Below are 23485 nucleotides of genomic sequence, written 5' to 3'. Positions count from 1 at the left end.
CTGTGATATTAGCAGAGACTTTAAAAAGAGGATGCTTGCTCTGACCTTGATCGAGGGTGAGAGGTACACAAACACGCAGGAGACAGTAAGTGAGTGCAGTGACTTCTGTCACCACAATGAAAGGCCCGCCTTTCCCCTTAGTTGATTGGACAATGGAAAAAACCGAAATGACGTGGGACGCATTTCCGCTCTGAGTGCTCCTGTAAAAGCTCATGTCATGGGAGGCGGCCACAACGCAAGGTGTTCGGTGCAGAAAAACAGCTCGCATAACGCTCACTGCTCATAGAAAATCATTTAAAAAAGGCACCTGCCACTGCCATAAACGTGTCATGTGTGATTCGCCCCTAAATCAGGAACATTAAAAAAAAACTTAAAAAGCTTTAAACCATAAAACCATTTTTACTTGTATTTTTTGTATGTGTTAGGTCCACAGGGCCGGGTCTACATTGCCCCCCAGATTTTCCTTCTGCCCCCCCAAAAAAATGTCCAGCCAACCTTAAAATAACGGAGTCTCTTTAAACAAAAAATATCTCCTTTAGGCAAGCGCTAGCGTTTACAGCTCCCACCCACTATCGTCTGTTTAGCTTATTCAAGCCTTGGCGGTTTTTTCAGCAGTATTTTAGTCACAGAAAAAGTACTACTGTTCTCTATGACGGTAACTAAAAAATAAAACGCATCTTTAAAATATATATCAGAAACATTGCAATTTAGTATTACATAAACGTAATAACCCAACACATATTAAATTAAAACTTTTTTTATAGTAAAACATGCCCAAAATAGCCCCTTATCCTTTCTTAGACTCACCTCATTATTTATTCATTCAAATACAACAGCCAATGGCAAGTCTCCAGCAGCATTTAATGTGTTTGTTTTAGACGTAGTTCTGTTTATTAAAATTTGAATATGCAGTTTGGTTGTGGCATACTATATAGTAGATATAAATGATATAAGATGGTTATACAGTAAATATACAGTATTGTAACAGCTGAGCATAGCGTGCAGTTATAAAATCACATTTTAGCGGTTTTGTCATCGTCATTCGTCAGCTCATTCAGCTCGCGTTTGAGAAAAACTTCACACGCAAAAATCGACAGACTTTTAAGTCCAGCAAGCCTAGTACCGGGCCTGTAGGTCCACATGTGTTTGTGTTGTGAATGTGAAAATTAACTTCTACCTCCTTTGTCAGCTCTAGCCACTGAAAAGAAATAAGCGGAGAAATCAGGTCAATTAGAAAAGTGGATCAGTGTGACGTTGAATTGATCGAGGTCATTACCATTCATGAGCTCTCCAACTTGAGGCCGCGCCCACATAATACATGTAGTTCAGTGAGTTTTTAACAAGTTACAGCAAGGATGGCTGAACGTCAACCGTGCCGTATTCGGGCCATTGTTTTTGTCGAGAGACATCATTCCTATCAAACGAGGGAAGCATAAAATTTGCTTCGTGTTTAAATGTTCAGAAGAATGCTGGATTTGAAGAGAGACTGCGATTAAACAGCAATGCTACTCCAACAATATTGGATCCGGAACAGAATGGCGCAGCTTATGTGAGTAAAACACTTTAGTACTATGTGTCACAAAGGCGGTCTGTGATTTCTCTTCCAAGGGACGCGAATTCATGCTGCACATGCGTCGAAAGAGTTTATGATAAAAGAAACGTGTGTATATATGTGTGGGTGTGTGTGTGTGTGTGTGTAGAACGCAGCAAACACTGCATCGAAGCAGAACGATCCAAAGTTTGGTTATATTTAGTGGTGGGCAGAGCGAGGCTTCGTGAAACACCGAAACAGTTGAGCTAGCATTTTCCGATCTAATGGCGGATTCACCTGATATATGCTTTTCTGACCTGTCCTCGCCTGAGCGGGAAGCTGTGTAGGAGTTGATCGGTTTGAGCAGATCCAACGCGAGCTACTGCGCCCACTTCACCCTGTCTCCGGACGTCCACAAGCGACCGAGGCGTGCAACAAACGAGCACTCCACGCGATGCAGCTTCACGGAGCGGGAACGAGTAAACGGAGACACCATTGCCCAACATGAAAGCGATTGGGAAGCTGTGGAGGAGCCGCTGCCCGGCCTTCGCAGATTCAGCATGCCCCACATCACCCTGGACCCAGACGTTCGCAGGCGACTGAGGCGTACCACAACCGAACACCCCACGCGATGCAGCTCCGCGGAGCGCGTTCGGGTAAATGAAGACGCCATCGCCCAGCATGAAAGCGGTAAGACTCCGCTTGTTATTGTAACATGTACTACTTGCCACATGTATAGTTTAGCTTCTGCTGTTAGCATAGAGGGGTTTACATGCACTAAGTGTATTGAAGTATTAAGATTAATTGAGAAGGTTGCTGAACTAGAATCACGCATCCGAACGCTAGTTGAGGATAGCAAAACCGCTAATGTTACTGTTGTAAATACTGTATCGAGCGAAAAGACTAATGGCTCGGTTCCGACATCAGATGCTAATGTAAACATTACAAATACTGTATCGAGCGCGCATAGTGTTTATCAAAATACACATGGCTCGGTTCCGACATCAGAGTCAAGTCGGCGGTCTAACTGGGTGACTGTCAGGCGGCATAGTCATATACGGCGTCCATCTAAGACCCATAACGTTACGGTAATTTCTAACAGATTCAAACCCCTAAGGAGTACACCAGCTGAAACACCTGTTAAAAGTGCCCTGGTCATTGAAGATTCTATACTCAGGAACACTAACATTGAGGCACCAAACACCATAGTCGACTGTATACCGGGAGCCAGAACATCTGACATTAGATCCAAACTTAAAGTGCTGGCTAATGCCAACCGGAACTTTTCTAAGATTGTTATTCACGCCTGCAAAAATGACACCAGACTCCGACAGTTGGAAATCACCAAAGATACTATTAAGGAGCTGTGTGAAATTGCAAAAACAATGTCAGACAATGTAATATGCTCTGGTCCCCTCCCCGCCTACCGGGGAGATGAAACACATAGTAGATTAGTGTCTCTCAATGGCTGGATGTCAAAGTGGTGCCCTTAGCACAATGTAGGGTTTATAGACAATTGGAAGCATTTCTGGGGGAGACCATTCCTCCTAACCCGAGATGGCCTTCATCCGACATCAGAAGGAAGTGCTATACTCACCAGAAATCTGATTAATAGTCTTAATTCTGATATAGTCTGACTATCCAGGGCCCAGGTCAGGAAACAGACGGATCAGCTTAACCGTCCGTCTGTTAGCTGGCATGATATGTCAAGATCACATATATCCCAGCACTTCGAGTCGATCTTACCAGAATATCAACACATTTCAACTGTATCTGTTCCCCGAACAAGCAAATACAGAGCACCGCTTGCCACATCACGTACAAATTTGATTAACATAAAATTAGAAAACAATACATTACCAGATGAACCTCGAATGTTAAAATTCGGCCTTCTTAACATTAGATCGCTTACCAATAAAGAACCTATTGTTAATGAAATAATTAATGACCAAAACTTAGATGCACTCTGTTTAACAGAAACCTGGCTTAAAGCAGATGACTACATTAGTTTAAACGAATCCACCCCACAAGGCTATTATTATAAACACGAACCTCGATTAAAGGGGAGAGGGAGTGGTGTAAATACAATATACAACAACATTTTTAAAGTTAACCAAAAATCTGAACTAAAATTTAATTCATTTGAACTAATGTTATTAAATATGGAAATAACTGATCGTAACAACAAACAGCTTTCTTTTGTCTTAGCTACAATCTATAGACCTCCGGGCCACCATGCAGATTTCCTTAAAGAAATAGCAAATTTCCTGTCTGAGCTTGTAGTCACTGTAGATAAAGCTCTTATCGTTGGTGATTTTAATATTCATGTGGATAACTCAAAAGATGCATTAGGACGTGCGTTTATGGATGTTCTAAATTCTCTCAAACAAAACGTGTCAGGGCCCACGCATACTCGTAAACACACATTAGACTTAATTCTGTCACTCAGACTCAATATTAATGACATCGAAATATCACCTCAGAGTGATGCAGTTTCTGACCATTACCTTGTGTCATACACTGTACTTCTAGATAGGATCACTCAATCCACAACATGCTACCGACTAGCCAGAACAATAATTTCCACCACTAAAGATAGCTTTATTAGCACTCTTCCAGACCTGTCTCAAATGAAACATGTAGCAGATAACTGTGACGATCTAGATACTGTAATAGAAAACCTGAACAATGTCTGTTCTAACACAATGGATGCCGTTGCTCCCATTCGAAAAAAGAAAATCAAAGAAAAACCGCCAGCTCCATAGTATGACCATCACACCGCAGCTCTTAAAAAGGCAGCTAGAAAAATGGAAAGAAATTATAGAAGCACAAAGTTAGAGGTATGGCGTGCAGCATGGAAAGAGAGTGTTAAACACTACAGACAGGCTATAAAAACGGCCAGATCTACCTATCTCAGTACGCTTATTAAAGAAAATCATAACAACCCTCATTTCCTCTTTAGCACAGTTGCAAAACTGACAAGAAACAAAGAACAAACAGAAACCAATAGTAAACTTCAACACAATAGTAACGATTTCATGAACTTCTTTTCTAACAAAATTACGGCTATTAGGGAAAACATCGTAACTACCCAAGCAGCCATCACTCTACCCATTAGTTCACTAAACACTAGATTACCATATGAACATCTTGATTCATTTAAACCTACTACAATAGATGAGCTCTCTAAACTAGTCACATCATCCAAATCATCGTCCTGTATATTAGACCCCGTTCCCACAATACTACTTAAAGAGGTATTCCCTGTAGTGTCAAACTCGGTACTACATATCTTTAACTCATCGCTAGAAATAGGATACTTTCCAACAGCTTTCAAGCTAGCAGTTATTAAACCGCTGATTAAAAAACCACAGCTTGATCAGGGAGAGCTTAATAACTTTCTCAAATCTCAAATCTCCCTTTTCTTTCGAAAATATTAGAAAAGGTAGTGGCAAGCCAGTTACGCACATTCTTGACAAATAATAGTACGTATGAAAAGTTCCAATCAGGATTCAGGCCCCACCATAGCACAGAGACAGCGCTGCTTAGAGTTACAAATGACCTCCTGTTAACATCCGATCGTGGTGAAATCTCAATCCTTATATTACTAGACCTTAGCGCAGCCTTTGACACAATAGATCACACAATCTTACTTAATAGACTAGAAAACTATGTTGGTATCAGTGGTCAGGCGTTAGCCTGGTTTAGGTCGTATCTAACCAATCGCTATCACTTTGTTTATGTAAACGAGGAAGAGTCATATCACTCCCTGGTTAAATACGGTGTACCGCAGGGATCAGTTTTAGGTCCTATCCTGTTCTCGTTATATATGTTACCCCTAGGAGACATTATCAGGAAACATAACATAAGTTTTCACTGCTATGCGGATGATACCCAGCTTTACATCTCCTCACATCCCAGCGAAACCCACACGTTTTCTAAGCTAACAGACTGCATTAGCGATGTTAGTGACTGGATGGCACATAACTTTCTTAAGCTCAACTCCAATAAGACAGAGATACTTATTATTGAACCGAATCGCTACAAACATAATATGTCTTATTACAAGTTGCACATAGATGGCTGCACTGTGGTGCCATTTTCCATGGTTAGGAACTTATGTTAGGTGTGATGTTCGACAGCAACTTATCCTTCGATAGTCATATCGGCAACGTCTGCCGCACAGCATTCTTCCATCTTAGAAATATCTCAAAAATACGCCATATACTGTCTACATCTGACGCAGAGAAGCTTATCCATTATTGACCTCTAGAATAGACTATTGTAACTCGCTACTTGGGGGATGCCATGCAAATCAGGTAAACAAGCTGCAGCTAGTTCAAAACGCTTCTGCAAGAGTGCTTACTCGCCCTAAGAAGTATGACCACATAAGTCCAATTCTGGCATCTTTACACTGGCTACCAGTTAATTATCGCATACAATTTAAAATATCACTTATCACCTACAAAGCCTTAAATGGCCTAGCACCCTTATATCTTAGAGAATTACTATCAGAATACAATCCACCACGTGCACTGCCTTCGCAAAATTCTGGTCTCTTAGTTATCCCTAAAATATCAAAAGTGTCTAAAGGTGGAAGATCATTTTCCTACTTAGCCCCTAAGCTCTGGAATGATTTACCAACCGTTGTCCGAGAAACAGACACAATAGATACCTTTAAATCTAGACTTAAAACTTTTCTCTTTAACAAGTCATTCACATAATTGTTTTAGTAATGGTACTCATCTCACAATCGATAGCTTGTACAACCTAATAAATAAATAAACTAAATCCTCATAATGTCAACACTTCAAAGCATGGTAAATGCTATTAATATTCTTAAGAAAAATGTTTAATCTCTCCTTACTCGTTTACATATGTGCAGCAAACCATGAGCCGGGCATAAACTTTCAAAAACAAATGTAATGTATAAAATAGAAAAGGCTACATATAAGGAAAAGAAACGCTACTCTGTGCACATACAAACCACAATACAAGGCCAAAACTACTAGACCAATAAAACCCCGAATCGGGCCATTAATTGCCAAGCGCAGAGGAGTGATTGAAAGTTATGTATGGCATTATGTTATCACTTGCTCGGCCCTCCTCCTGAGGTTTCTGAGTCGAGTAGGGGAGTACTGTGAAGCCCAGACAGGCATCAGGGAGATGGCTGGCGCAGTCACGTCCCCGTCTCCCCTTTACTCCCTTGCTCGTCCGGATTTCAATAAAGCTCGGTGGGTATAGATTTGTGGTGTTAAGCCCACTAGTCGGGGGCGGGACTTCAGTCCTTAAAAGGGTGTCACTGCATCCATTTCCAAAAACATTCGCCGTCCCGTGCATTTTTCTCGTTCTCCCTAAACCTCTGCACACTGTGCAGAGTCTGTCACTGGGATGACGTTGTATCTTCAATACGTATATGTACATGTGTGTGTATGTATGTATGTATATATATATATATATATATATATATATATATATATATATATATATATATATATATATATATATATATATATATATATATATATATATATATATATATATATATATATATGTTTGTGTATATGTACATGTGTATACATATGAATGGCCCCTACGCTAATTGGGTTTTGATTTTCTTTCTTCGTGTCTCGTCCTTGTCTCCGAGGACAATGAGACAAACAGACCCAGTTCTGGTAAATGTGAAAGTCGGCACACCTCTGACCCACCGGCAGACCTTCAACGTGATGCCCAGCTGATGCATGACCAACGACCACCGGCAGAACCCGCTTAACCTCCGCCTAATCTCCTTAATCGTTTCAATGTATATATAAATATATCTCCCAAGGGTTTTTCCCTCCTAGGACTTTTTTTTTACTTCCCCGGCTGAGCCTGGGTTTTTTTTTCTCCTAGGGGGTTTTTCAACCCGGGGAGGCAGCCTTCTTGGGCTTAACTTAGCACCCTCTCCTTTACGTTACATTAGCAATACGCACGCTTATAATGTTGATTCATAGCCGCAGCAAATTTAGCTGCTTGTGCTATCGTGTATTATGTTGTGCTATCTGTCGTTTTTCTGTGCTTTCCACTGCTTCTATTAATGTAAAGCTGCTTTGAAACAATCACCAATTGTGAAAAGCGCTATATAAATAAAATTGAATTGAATTGAATTGAATCAATAACTTATATTTCACGCGAAAATATGACAATACGGTCGCATTGCAGGAGGTTGCAAGACTGTGTCGCATGTTTGATACACTATTACACAACAACACCAGCGAGTCAAGCACCAGCAGAGCTAACGGTACGCAATCTGTTATTTATGCCGAGGTAATGTGTTAATGTGGCTGCAAAAGTATCTCTCGTGCACCACCACCTCTAGCTTCTCCGTTTACAGAGGTAGGGAGGAATAAAATGACCGAGGCGAGGATAAACAAATTTCACTGAGCAGTAGAGGCGGACACTACTTAAGTATTTCTACTTAAAAGTACATTTTCAAGTATTTGTATTTTATCCGTTTTTTTTTTTTAAACATACATTCCGAAGCATATTATCATAATTTTTAATCCAATACACTTCATAATTTTAAGTTTTTGGTTTATATTTAATATTTAAGTACATTAGAAATCTAGTATTTTTTTACTTTTACTTAAGTAAAAAGTACTTTTGTACTTTTACTAAAGAAAAGTTAAAGTACACAATTTTTATGTAATTATGTATTAAATCAATTTTAATATGCAATATAAAAGGAATACACAGTATGATTCTATGCTTTAGAATGTGAACATTTTTTAGTAAAGTAAATCCCAAGACAACACTCTGATAAAGCACAGATGCTTGGAAAATGAAACTAAAATACTCAAGTAGTGTCCACCTCTGCCGAGCAGTGACTAAGTTTGTGGTAAAGGGTTTGCATCCGTTTGTCACAGTAGTTGCCTCTGCATTTCGGTAGGTTAATTTGCTGTATTTGCTGTATTTTGTCCAGCATCATGTCTTTTCAAAAGGAAATAACAAATGCATGCATGACCAAAAGTTGCATGTTTTATGTCAGTCTAGTTCTGTTTTATTAATTCCTAGTCCTATCACATATTTACTGGTCGAGAAACACTGCCCTAGGCTATAGGTCCCTGGACTTTACTTTAAGAAGTAGCTCACCTACTAAGGGCCAATCTCATTTCTCTGTCTTACCCCTTCCCCTTTGTCTTCATCTTCCCCTTGCCCCTCGAAACCAAGTAAAGGGGAAAGGGGTAAGACAGATCGTTCGTCTAAAAAAGTAGACACCAATCGATTACCGTTTGTGTCACCTTCCCTTGCGCTAACTGGCTGCTAGGTAAACAGACAAGCGTTGACAAACAAAGAAGATGCCCGTGGTCTCAGGTTGTGGTATCGATTGCCTGAGCGGAGCTCAACAAATAGCGCATAACTTAGCTGCTAGCTAGCGCCTTAACTAGCGATTCAAAACAAAAACATTACAATTAAAACCGCTTTAACATTTTATTAAAAGTATCATAAAATTTGAGTGTCATAATATAATCTCAATTAAATTGCAGAAAATAACGTTACTTTCATTTGTGTGACTTCTTGACAGTTCGACGTTCATCAATAAAACGTCTTGATGCCGGCTCTCCTGAGATATTCCTACGTTAAAGGCACACCATGAAACTTTTTGGCCACTAGGGGGTGCTAGACATGTATTTTTCACTTCTAGCGCCCCTAGAGCCCACAAGCGCCGCAGCACTGTCGCAAAGGAAAGGAACTGGCCAACCTTAAAACTAAACTAAAAACTAAACATTTAAAACGCTAAACGATCAACATTTTGAGAGAACAGGGAGAAACGCAGTCATGTTACAACTTTCTGATGAGGAACTCGTCGTGGCAGAAGCCATTTCTCAATCTGAAGGTTGCAGCCTCCAGATGTCGTATTTCTAAGCTGTATACGTCATCAAGACAGTCTTATTTCACAATATAAACAATTACAAAGTTGACTATTATACTTAGTTAATCATAAATTGTTGCAGTATGCTCATGACTTGCGAATGTAATGCTCAGTTTACCTTAATACACCAGGCTTGATGACGTATTCAGCCTGCATATTTGACCTCCGGAGGCTGCAGCCTTCCAATTGAGAAACGACCAGAAGTATTTCCTTGCCTTTTCCCGAACAAATATTGTTGCATCGTCTCTCTCTCTCCCTCGCCACCAGGATTTTCCGCAATGGCGCTCGTTTTTCCTCTCTTTTGTGTGAAAATTGTCGCTCCAAATCCAAGTAAACGGATGTGGTCCAAGCAGACCTAAAGGCTGCCGCTTTGTAATACGTCACGCGAGTGACAGCGGAACGCAGCAAATGAGGAAGAGAGAAGAGAGAAACGCTCGAATCTGATTGGTGAATGAATAGGGTTTGGTTTTACACTGTGTGAGTTTGAGCAAGTTTGACTGCTATTGCATCCTGGATTGTAATGTAAATATCAAAGACACAGTAAAAGAAAGGTAAATACGCGACCACCTCATGTGAATACAGGGAACTATATGCAAGATAATTGCAGTCATTTATAAAGATCATCGCATTTATGTATGAATCAAGAGTTTATATAAAAAAATTGCCTTAAAGGGGAATCGAACCCGGGTCGCCCGTGTCATAGATCCGTGACACTAAAGACTGTGCCACAGAGTCACATATTAAAAGCCGCTCTCTACATTCCTTAAGTAAGCCTCCAGCAAAATTCACGTTAAAAACAAATTGTGTGGAGGAAGTGACGTATGCCGTAAAGCAGTCAAATTTTGTAGTTTTTTTTGTGCTCTGGTTACTACCAGAAACCCTAAGTTTTAAAATACGAGTAAAAGTGATACAGACCCCGTCAGGCTATGGTAGACATGTCATTCAACCTATTTAAAGTCGAGGTACTATCACAAGGGTCTTGAAAATGTATTATGAAGGTTGAAAAATTACATGGTGTCACTTTAACGTTTACCCCTCTCTTTCAAGTGTGCTCCTTATCACACTTCGTTTCAAGGGCTATGTATCCCTACGCCTTGGCCCTAGCTCTTGATCAAACTGAGAATTGAGACACCACTTTGCCTCACATGAACGCGCAAAACCGAGGTGAAGGGGTAAGGGGAAGGGGTAAGAGATGCACCCTTAGTTTGTTCTGAGGTTGTTACACATAATTTGCGTATACTCTGTTCTCTGTCTTCTGATCAGATATTAAAGCGAGTTAATACAAACATACAAATTTGTACTTATTCCCTTCACTCAATGAGAATCGATAAGGAATCGGATCGATATCACATTGATAATGGAATCAGAATCGTTAAATTCTTATCAATTCCCATCCCTAGATATCACATAACAAGTGTTCTTAATATTCTCAGATGATTTATAATCTTAACTTTTGAAATGCTGTAGGTTATACATAAAACTTGGACTCCAGGAAGTTGAATACTGCTTTGAGCTATCTGATGTGAACTTGCATTCTTCAGATTTTTTGTGCTTTTCAAGTTTTGTGTGCAATATGAAACTAGATTTAGTGTTTATGTTTACAGTTTGATTTTTCCAGACTTCTATTGCATCCTACCTTGAGTTTTACCATTACTTTGGTGGTACTGTTGCCGTTCAAGATCAGCCAGCTCACTTAGCAATTCCATGCCATGATAAGAGTTGAGTGGAGCATTGCATCTCTGCTGTGAGGAAGAGGAGGCTGGAGATGGAGGAGGACAATCTCCACAGAAGGCTGCAGCAATCAGGAGCTCCAAACTCCAGTAGCTTGACACAAGACTCTGAGAGCTGTTTTGCTCTTCTTTCTCTTTCATTACTGCAACTTCTGATTGGTTGGTGGTGTTTGACAGCTGGTTTGGTGAACGCAAGGAGACACAATCTGAGACACAAAGTTGTTCTAGTAGTGGAGCTCCCTGAGCCTCCAGGGTCTTTTCTCTCTCCTTAGGAGGTACATCTTTACCCACTTCTTCCTTGTAGGTTACCTTAATATCATCTTGATGTATTACTTCTTCAGATAAATAGACAGGCCCTTGTCCAAGTTCATTGATCGAAGCTTCAACGACTGTGCAAAGGAGCAGTTCGGCGTGATCCTTTTTCTGATCTACAGGTTTACAACAACCCACTGCCACGACTTTCTCCACATCCTCCTCGCCATGTGCAAATTCTGGTTGCTTTTCAACAAGACTAACTGCATCTTTTCCAATTGTTGAGTCTTGTGTCTCTTGAAGTGGCCTCACAATTGCATGGCATTCCAGGCCTTCTCCTAAGGTGGAGATAGATGGAGGGGCATGCACAACTGATTCAACTTGAACAGTTACCAGATTAGCAGGCTCTGCCAACTGAATTTCCTGAGGGTTGGGTCCATTCCTGTATTCCATGCCAATGTCTGGATAGGTGTATCCAGGATGCAAATCTGTGACAGCAAACACAAACAAAACATAAATGTATCACAAATTAAGCACTAAAAATCTGCATATAAAATTACATTTGGCATGGTTTTACACTTTTGATAACCTAAAGGTGACAACATAAATAAGCTTTGCACTTTTCGTCTGAACAAGACGAAAAGTGACGAAAAGTGACAGCATCACTACATTAGATGTTAGTTTGACTTTCGGAAATGCAGCTGTTATAGGGGTGACTCTAAGGTAAAACAGGGACTATTTCTGGCACTGCTGTGTCTTCTGGCACTTTATAACAGTTAGTGAGGTGTTAATGATGATAAAGAGGGTGTAGTAGGTATGGGGTGGAGAGTCTGGATGAGGTGTTTCTCCATCATTACAGATGTGACGAAGCTCAGGAGCTGAGCTGGCAGCCATTTTCTGCATGTATTAGCAGCTTAGCCAGTCGTGCTTTTGCTTATACAGACACCCACACAGAGCCACAGCATATAAAAACATTCTGATTGTTTGTGCATGAGATTCAACATGTGCCTTATGTGTTTTTGCAAGCACGCAACTCAGCTTCAAGAAAGAAGCACAGAGAAAAGTCCAAGCATAGAAAATCCTGTTCGCCTCTTCACATGACACAACCAAGACAAAACTTCTTGTCAACAAGTATAATGTGTAGACACACAGCATGCAAAGATCCCTCACCTGGCTCTATAGACTGAGGGTAGTCCTGTGGCGGCTGCCCTTCCACCCCCTTATCCTTTGACTCTGCAACTTTGGGCACCTGTGATAGAGAAGGGTTGATGGCAGGAGAGTGGGGTGTTGCAGCCACGGGACTAGGGGCGGAGCAGGGGGTAGACGATGTGCTTTTAGGGTGAGGACGCATACAAGGAGACTGGCAGCAGGGTGACAAGTGGGCAGTTGAGGCCCGGGGGGGTGAGGTGCTGTAAGCATAGCACCTGGCAGGTTTAAGGGGCCTGGCGTCAGACAGCATGTCTTCTAGCTCCATGCTGTGTTCCTCTGGTTTCTTCTGCACCTGAGCATTGAAAAATTGTGGAATTAGGAGGGGGGAATCCATCAGGATAATGAGATCTGGAAAATTTGGGTAATTAAGGAAATTGACTAATATTCTAAAGACTTCCAAGGCAGACATAAATGCCATTGTAATTTAGCATTACATTTGCTGAACCAGGCATCAATTTAAAATGTAATAGCTCCATTTTATTTTGTGAAAGAAAAGTAACATGCTTGAGTCAGACCAAATTTTGTTCTTTGTTTCTAAAATGTAACAAGACCTCAGGGCTTTCAAGGGAAGTTATGCAGCATAGGGAGCAGTTGTGGTTTAACAGGGACTTTTTTGGACTCATGGCTTTTTTACTCCCCTATTATTGTTCCACAGAGAAATTTAAGCACATGCTCTCCAGTACTATGTAAAAGCTCCAAAACCAAAATCATTGCTTTTCTTTAGAGGCTTTACATATTTGCTCTAATATACAGAGATGTGGCACGTAACGGTGCAGAGCTTTGTCAGAAAAAGTGCCAATCAGCTCTGTGCAGCGCATCAAGATGAACACACACACACACATACGTGCGCTCCTCTTGGTAAATCATGGATCTGGTTTGCGCATATGTGTGTATGTGTTTGTCTGTGACATATGCTTTGCCAAACAACTATGCAAAAGAGAGACACACCTCTTGACTGCTATTGAGAAACTATGGGCCTTTTTTACTCTTGCTAACTTTATGCTTTTTTTCTGATTGGACAGCTATTCGATCGTATAAAGACCAAGTGTAAATACCCTCTGAAACGTTTTCGAGATGGATTTGAATCTGATCACTCAAACCACTTAAGGAGGTGGTCTGGGACGCATTTCAGACGAAGCTGTACAAGTGTAAATACATCTGGTTGATGAAGGCACATATGTCAGCGCCAGAGCTGGGTAGTAACGGATTACATGTAATCTGGATTATGTAATCAGATTTCAAAAATCAAGTACTTGTAGTTAGATTAAACTACATTTTAAAATACTTGTAATCAGACTACTGTTATTTTTTATGGTTTACATGATTACATATTATTTACAGTATGGCGCAATTCTGTAAATCTCCTATTTTTTACATTTTTCATAATAAATTTACATACTGCTTATATACGTTTGTGATTGTTCGAGTTTCCCGGGGAAGAGGGGGAGGGGTGTGGAACCATAAATCCTCATGAACCCTTTTCTGTTGTTTCCTTCCTATTTTGGTTCCCATAATGCTTTGCATGAGGCTGTTATTGTAAAGTTTTATTCTGTAAAGATAAAGACTTGTTAATGTTTAATGTTCATTTAACTTTGAACAAACTGTTGCCAGTAAATAACATACATTTAAATCTACAGCACGTTACTTGCAAACAGCTGACAGTAATACTATCATTTCTACAGAATTTTTTAACAGTGTAGTGTTAGGTGTTGATAGATAAAAAGAGTTTCATGAATGGTTTCAGGGTGATGATCACTTGAAGAGAGGCCTGAGGTATAAGCACATTATACTGTAAGTCTACAGTACAAGCCTACTTGTGTGGTGAACAAATTTGTCTGCAGGACACTAACAATCTTCTCTGGGATCACAGGCAAAAAAAAGAGTTTTAACCCATTACAACAAAATGCCAAGAGCATACCATCACATAATTATATTGTGTTCCTTCAGACATGCAGATACCATAAATAATTTTTTACATTTCAAGAAAAATTTAACAACTAGAGAAAGATACAAATACTGTAGATTTTTAAATAAAGTGCATTTTTATGTATACACCAAGCATAAAAAAATTAAATGACTGTACTTGACTTGTGTGTGTTGTATATTTAAATTAAATCTCCTTTCTGTATGACAGACAATCTGAATAAAAAAATACATATATATATATTTATACAACAGTTCTTTCTGGTTCTCGAATCTGATTGGCTAAGAGCTATACGATATTGTACTGATAACGGCACAGTAACCGCTTCACCTTTCGTATCATTCCGCCACCTAGTGAATGGAGGTCCTAAACAGGCTCATCTCTGAATGGAAAAACACAGACGCCCTGTTTTTAAACACTCTCCGTGTGTCTCATTTGTTCACTAGCTCATAAATCAGTCGGTGAATCCCCAATCGGAAGTTATTATTCCGTCAAAGATCAGCGCTCTTGGATGTTACGTTAAACTTAATGGGATTAATGTCTTGTCACATCGTGTGGACGATTAACACTTGGAAAGAGGAATGTAACTTAAACACTCTGATCAGAACGCGAAAACACTGGAGAACTGCAGGTAAGCACAGCAGCCTTTAAATGTGGACATTGATAATTTATTTAATCGCGACGTGACTATTAAAACATGTTATGAGATATCGCCACTGGTATATTTATAAGCAGCATGCAAAAACATCTCTCTGACACTTATAAAAAACAGTTTTATATAGTACTGACAAGAACGAAGTCTAATAATAACCGAGTGCTCGTATCGCGTTAAAGGGAAATTCCGCCCTAGGGCGGAGTTTGGGGTGTTTTTTCGTTGTTGGCGAGTCGGGCTTTCATTTGGAAGCATATTTGTGACTGAAGAGCAACATTTAGGATGTTTGGGATGTTCGTTTTCTGGTGGACTGGCCTGTGGATGGGAGTGAATAGGGCATGTTGCATGAGTGCACAAAATCTCTATTTTTACAACACTAAGAAGGCTCGACACAACGTGATACTTTACTCGAAGTATCACGTGGGTCTCTACACATGAACGCGAGCATTGAGAACATTGTTTGTGTACACAGATTTTAGTAAAAGCGAAAAGTTTGGAACAACTTACCGTGCTGTTAAACTGCGTCCCGCCGCCATATTGCCAGTCATGAGCAATCGATCTCAGAATGCGACATAAGGAGGAAGGAGAGTAAAGATGGATAGCTCCTAAAGCATAGTTCCATATAAATGCACGGATAATTTGTTGTTTTGTCTCAAGTGAAAAACAATATTGACCCTGTAGTTGAAAAAGTAGCGTCCTATGGAGTCCATTCAATCGCATTCTGAAATCGATTGCTCATGACTGGCAATATGGCGGCGGGACGCAGTTTAACAGCACGGTAAGTTGTTCCAAACTTTTCGCTTTTACTAAAATCTGTGTACACAAACAATGTTCTCAATGCTCGCGTTCATGTGTAGAGACCCACGTGATACTTCGAGTAAAGTATCACGTTGTGTCGAGCCTTCTTAGTGTTGTAAAAATAGAGATTTTGTGCACTCATGCGACATGCCCTATTCACTCCCATTCAAAGGCCAGTTTACCAGAAAACGAACATCTTAAATATCTTAAATGTTGCTCTTCAGTCATAAATATGCTTTTAAATGAAAGTTTGACTCGTTAACAACAAAAAAACACCCTAAATTCCGTTTTAGGGCGGAATTTCCCTTTAAGATGAAATGGTAAACCAACAGTAACATTATAGAAGTATATTTTTATTAACTTTTACCTCGCGCCAAAACAATAACAACACAAAAGACACTAAATATGAATAAGAAAACAAGTAATAGTTTCATCATGACACCAAATACTGGTGATTTGATCTAATTTTTGATCATCAGGCCAACTTGAGAGCCAGGGAATCCCTGTCAAAGATGTAGCCCAGAGAGGGCGGTGGTCAACGGGGCGAGTGAACACTGACGTCCGCTCATGCTTTGGTTCTCATACGTACCGAATTTCACTAAGCAAACGTTCAAACAGGCGCTATCTTTACTAATCGACTGTAGATTTAAATATTATACATTTGGGGGCGGTTTCCCGGACCAGGATTAGCTTAATCCAGGACTAGGCCTTAGTTTAATTAGGAAATATAACTAGTTTTAAACAACATGCCTTACTAAAAACATTACCTGTGTGCATCTTGAAGTAAAACAAAGGGCCCTGATGTATTTTAAGATCTGTAAGTGAAAGTTGTTTTCAGTTTGGAGAGCTCTTAAAAGTGTTTAAGTCTAGGACTAGTCTAATCCCTGTCCGGGAAACCGCCCCATATATTCTCGACTGAACTAATCTTAAAACTACACTTTGTGACCAAGAAATTTTAATATTTAAAAACGGCGAATCCGTCCATTGAGTTAATATAAGATTCAAAGCAGCCGAAAGTGTTACCTGTCATTCTGGCAGCCCTCAAATCCGTGGCGGAAGAAGTAGTTCTCAAACAAAGAGGCTTTTAAAATGACTCCGTTGTTGTTTTCTAGTTAGGCCATCACAGCCGTGATGATATAGAGCTATATCACACGACTCCGAGAGCGATATTGCTTTTATACAACAGTTCGACGGCACACGTTTGAAAAACGAAAACAAGAAAACAACAACGGAGTCATTTTAAAAGCCTCTTTGTTTGAGAACTACTTCTTCCGCCACGGATTTGAGGATGTAACCTTAAATGTTATAGTATTCCCTTAAAATTCAGGGTGTATCACTGAGTGCATTTTCCTTAAAATGCACAAAGTAACTGAATTTGTTCAGTGATTGACAGCACTAATATGTATATGAATGGTTGTGTGAGTGTGTGTGTGTGTTACCTGACTGTGGCCAGCTCTGTGCTGTAGCTCCACATTGTTTTCTGCTCTGTGTGTTGGTGGCTGATGGCTGGAGTGTTGCTGATGCTGCAGCTGCTGGTGTTGCTGAAGAGCATAAAGCTCCTGTTGCCGTAGAAACTGTGAGCGAGGATACACAGCACGATGCTGCATATGGGAGTGAGCCCCTTGGGCCCTGTACACTGGAGGCCACAGACCAGGCTGCTCCATGACATCTAGAGAGTTGAAGATGACAGCCATGTGTTAGTTTATAATTTGGGAATAAGAAAAGCCATGTTAGAAAACAGATTGTTATTATATGGGTCTCACATATCAATTATTGCTTCTGCACATTAAACACTATTGTGGGTTAAAGGCAGGCCCAGCATCAAGGGGGCCTTGGGGGACTTAGCCCGCACTGCGATGGTCTCAAGCCTAGCGGCAGGCTTTGGCTCCACCCAGTCTTTTAGTCTGCGTTTTAGCGCCTTTTCAAGTTCATTAAGAATTTCCGCAGCCAAGGCACAGAGCAGAGCGAACGTCAAAGGTGAGTACATTAAAGGGACACAAGGCAGCATTTTTATGTTAATTAATCATCTTCGTAAATCGGTATATGGTTAAATAACTCATTACCGGATGAATGAAGACTCTCTCCCCCTGCCCCTACCATCGGAAGAATACCCCACTTGCAAGTTTGCTGTATCCGACCCGGTGTCCTTCAGTCTCGCAAAGTCTCAGATATCACGAGTAGCAGGATCACTTTACGGCAAACAAAACAGAGGCAGGCGAGTGAAACACGGCTAGTGATTGTTGCAAATGGCAGAGCCGGGGAAGAAGCATCAAAAACCCTTGACGGAAGATTCCAAGAAAAGAAATAGAGCTTCAGACTCAGCTTCATATATTAGGGTGACCATACGTGCCATTCTTCCCGGACGTGTCCTGGCCAGGATTTCTGGTGCGTATTCCAGAAGTCATATTTGTCAACCGCATACGTCATAGAGGATTATTATCATGTTGGCTTGAGAAAGCCAACATACAGTTGTTGCACTTAAACTTTTTTTTTATTATTATGTTGGCTTGAGAAAGACACACACACACACACACACACACATTCTAGTTTCCATGTTTTGTGGGGACATTCCATAGACGTAATGCATTTTATACCACACAAACTGTATATTCTATTCCCCTTACCTACCACAATCCCTAACCCCAACCATCACACAAAACTTTCTGATACTTCACATTCTCAATAAACATCATTCTGTTTGATTTATAAGCATGTTTCCTCATGGGGACATCAAAATGCCCCCACAAGGTCACAAAAACAATTGGTCCCCACAACGTGATACACACACACACACACACACACACACACACACACACACACACACACACACACACACACACACACACACACACACACACACACACACACACACACACAACCACACACAACTACACACACACACACACACACAACTACACACAGACACACAATTACACACACACAAAACAAAATTATATATAACATACTGTCACAAAAACACAGACATGCACACACACACACACCACCACACACAGACACACAACCACACACAACTACACACAGACACACAACTACACACAGACACACAACTACACACAGACACACAATTACACACACACACACAACCACACACAACTACACACAGACACACAACTACACACAGACACACAATTACACACACAAACACAAAATTATATATAACATACTGTCACAAAAACACAGACATGCACACACACACACACACACACACACACACACACACACACAGACACACAACCACACACAGACACACAACTACACACAGACACACAATTACACACACAAACACAAAATTATATATATAACATACTGACACAAAAACACACACACACACACACACACACACAATATTATACACACAAACATACTCACACAAACATAAATGTCCCAACTGCCCCATCTGTCCAACTGCCCCAAATGCCTCATTTGCCCACTCTGCCCCATTCTGTTCCAACTATCCCAACTGCCCTATTCTGACCCAAATGCCCCATCTGCCCCAACTGCCCAATTCTACCCCAACTGCTCCATTCTTCTCCAAATGCCCTATTCTGCCCCAAATGCCCCTTCAGCCCCAACTGCCTAATTCTGCCCCATCTGCCCTAAATGCACCATTCTGCCCCAAATGCCCCATCTGCCCCACCTGCCCAATTCTTCCCCAAATGCCTCATCTGCCCCATTCTGCCCTAAATGCCCCATTTTGCCCCAACTGCCCAATTCTGCCCCGTCTGCCCCAAACACCTAGCCTGGGTGCCAGCCGATCTTAGCCCCGCCCACAAGATTTTCAAAACGGGAAGACCGGTCTGGGGTTTCTGCGTTGAGGAGCTACTATGCTAGGACAAATGCTGGTCGAACCAATCAAATTGTCAGGGCGGGCTTTATACGATGATGGACAGATAATCAACAGTAACGTAATGAACCACGTCACCAAAGAGCGCGTGTGTTGAATGGCTGCCGCTGTGGAGTTCAGATGTGTGGATTCTGACCTTGAGTCTGTTCTAAAAGATATCGACAGAACATTGATTTTAAAAGAGGAACAGAGAAACGCGAGCAGGGCATTTGTTGATGTTTTTGCCGTCCTTCCTATTCGGCAAAAGTTGGTCGCCACTGAAATGGCTAACGTTATCACGGCGATGCAACTCAGCGTGCACGACGAGATGGATATAATTAGCGGTCGTTGCCAGCTTCTTTTTGGAAGCCCGGAATCGTGGTTGCTGAATAAGTGGAGGGACATGCTAGGCTCCAATATTTTCATATCGTCGTGGATGAAGTTCACGTAACGTACAAATGGTAAGGGATAGTCTTACTCTGACTTAGTAAATACTTCATGTTGTGGTATAAACGAAATGTTGTAAACATAATAGGTGTTGATGTACATTCGCTAACTCAGTATAATCACAATGTTAGTGTCATTGTAGCGAAATAACTAGCGGTCAGGCTGCAAAGACGTAATTTCAACATACGTCACACACTCCGTTGCTCTGATTGCTCGTAGGTCTATCCAATTGAGTGCAGAGGCATTTTTCGGTTGAGACACGCCTCATAATTATAGCTCAATGGAGCGGTATCAGACTCAAATTCTGACTAGAATTGAGTATGAAACGTCAGGCTACCAAACACCCATTTCTGCCCCAACTGCCCTAAGTGCCCCAACTGCCCTGAATGCCCCATCTGCCCCAACTGCCCAATTCTGCCCCAAATGCCCCATTCTTCCCCAAATGCCCCATTCTGCCCCATCTGCCCTTAATGCCCCATCTGCCCCAACTACCCAATTCTGCCCCAAATGCCCCAACTACCCTAAATGCCCCATCTGCCCCAAAGGCCCCATCTGCCCCATTCTGCCCTGTCTGCCCAATTCTGCCCCAAATAAACCCATCTGCCCCAACTGCAGCTCCATCTATTACTCTCAGACTAGGCTTTCTCAAGCCAACATAAAGTTTGTTCACAAACTTTAACCTCATCTAGTTATTATTACAGAAAAGCAGCAGTTACATTTTAAGGTAAGAATGAAACTACGATTGCATGTCTTATGTTTTTAACTGAAAGGCGTATGCTGTCAACAAGTACGACTTCCGGAAGACGTACCGAAATCCTGGCCAGGGAAGAATGGCACGTATATATATATATATATAGATAGATAGATAGATAGATAGTTAGATAGATAGATAGATAGACAGATAAACAGATAGACAGACGGATAGATAGATAGATAGATAGATAGATAGATAGATAGAATCGGTACGGGGGTCACGGTTCGGTGCATGAATTTAAACGGAGAATACACGGTATGAAAATAAAAAAAAATTGCGTGCAAAATAATTAATGTAATGCGGAACTACTGTTAGATCCGCGGGTTCTTTATGGACAGCTAATCTGTTGCCCCGCTTTAGCTCTGAAGCTCTGATTGGCGCCGATGCAGCCGAGCTCCGCCTGTGTATGCGCTCTATCAGACCCCGTCTACATTCTGGCACTCTGCAGTTTTTTGTCAGGTCGACGCCGGTCCAGTCAGATAGTGAGCAGCGATAGCGAGGATGGCAAGTGGTGTTCCACAAGAGTTAGACGCTCCACCAGCCTCTTTAAGATCGCATGTTTGGCAAAACTTCAGTTTTCCAGTCAGTTACAATAGTACAGGCGAGAGAGTGGTGGAAAAGACGAGGACTGTGCGTCGGCGTTGTTCAGCAGTTGTTAGGTATGTCAGTGGAAATACATCTAATCGGGGCTCTCAAGTCTCACCCATTCACCATGACACACACGCATTTCATTCAGTTCACACGCCGCCACACCTTGTATTTCTCACGCTGAGAAGTAGGAGATAAATTGTCCTGCTAATATACAATTAATGGACGAGGCGCAGTTCTGTCGAGTTCAGCTGCTTTTTTAAAGTGTGCTTAACTTTACGCAGCGCCATCAGCGTCAGAGTACCGCGAGAAATCTTGCTGAGGAGGCTGATTTCAAATCGCTCTCGCCTTACTCTGACGTCATCCACTTGTCGTTTCTTGCAGCGCCTCGTGAAGTCGTACACACTTATTAATTCATCCTACAAGCCTATTTTTTTGTTCTTTAGTACATTAATATGAAATAAGGCCAAAATGTAATTTTAAAATGTATTTAGGTAACACTTGTAATACATTTAAACCTATATTTGTATAAAGATGACTACAAGATTACTTAAAGTGGTATACATTTTTGAAATACGAGATAGTATGTTAAATGCCTTTCAGTTCATTTTCATGACATCTCAAAATAACACTGATAGGACACCTATGTTTTTAAGATTATCTTAAGTACTAAAAAAATGCCTTCTTCATTTTTGTTTTGCTTTTCCCTCCATTGTACCGAAAGTGAATCGAACCGTGGCCAGTCAGATAGTGAGCAGCGATAGCGAGGATGGCAAGTGGTGTTCCACAAGAGTTAGACGCTCCGCCAACCGAGGTACGAACCGAATATATATATATATATATATATATATATATATATATATATATATATATATATATATATATATATATATATATATATATATATATATATATATATATATGAAGAGTTTGGTTCCAAAACGCAATAAATCCATTTTGACAAATTTTGGTAAAAACGTGTTTTCTATACCAAGAAAGTGACAAGATGAAAACAACTATTTTCTGTTACAAACTTTCACATAGCATCTTTAGGTTATAAAAACATAAAAAATGCAAATCCATAAGTTGATTTTCAAAGATTTATTATAAAAACGGATTATTTTTTCCACAAAATGCAATAAATCCATGACAAGTTTTTATTCTAAATGCTATAAATCTATTGAATCAATAGCCTATATAAATGTGCATTCATCTTTGCCATGTTATATTCATTTAGTTGACTAGTTGTACACACTAATTAAAAATATAAACATTAATGTCATTAATCAAAACACTTACTTTGTCATATTAAGATCACTGTCATTGCGGTTACGTCGTCGCTTAACGTCTTTCACAGAGATCATCTGTAAAATGTTTTTGGTCCTGCTCGATTTTCGTTGACTTTGAGTAAAATTATGTAAAGTTTTTCATAAGATCCTCTGGGGTCAATGTGTTAGCATGAGAAGCTTGATGCTGTCGGGAGAACAAGCACCCGTCTCCCGAGTGCCTCTCAGGGAAAATATTAGATGCTGATGACTTACGTTTCTTTCCCATCACAGAAAACCATCACAGGTTTAGCGATGCAATTAAAGTATTATTTTGTTTTGTTTGTTGATCACGAAGTACAAAGTAGATGAGGAAAACTAGGACTCCGTGTACTCAGCGCGTCCGCCATTGTTTGTTTACATTGCGTGACTGGTGGGCTGTAATATCAGAAATGGATTTATTGCGTTCTGTAAAAAAGGAGCAGTGGCGTTTATCGCATTTTGGGAAAAAAGTGAGAAAAGATGACAGAATAACACGGCGGATATTGGATTTTGCGTAAAATTAAGAATTTACTTTTA

General features: G+C 40.6%; 1 protein-coding gene across 5 annotated transcripts in view; it reads right to left on the bottom strand.

Moving 5' to 3' along the window:
• bahcc1a (BAH domain and coiled-coil containing 1a) overlaps positions 1-23485 on the bottom strand; it is a 175966-nt gene that overhangs the window by 83256 nt on the left and 69225 nt on the right. For all 5 annotated transcript variants that reach the window (XM_055183741.2, XM_073856809.1, XM_073856808.1 and 2 more), the window contains 3 exons: positions 17448-17677; positions 12596-12926; positions 11080-11913 (listed from right to left, as the gene is read on the bottom strand). In XM_055183741.2, the coding sequence (XP_055039716.2) occupies positions 11080-11913; positions 12596-12926; positions 17448-17677 (1395 nt within the window). The remainder of the gene's footprint in view (positions 1-11079; positions 11914-12595; positions 12927-17447; positions 17678-23485) is intronic.

Source organism: Misgurnus anguillicaudatus, chromosome 19, assembly GCF_027580225.2.
Source record: "Misgurnus anguillicaudatus chromosome 19, ASM2758022v2, whole genome shotgun sequence".
NCBI lineage: Eukaryota > Metazoa > Chordata > Actinopteri > Cypriniformes > Cobitidae > Misgurnus > Misgurnus anguillicaudatus.
The sequence above is the reverse complement of the archived record's forward strand: the minus strand, read 5'-3'. Positions and strand labels throughout refer to the sequence as shown.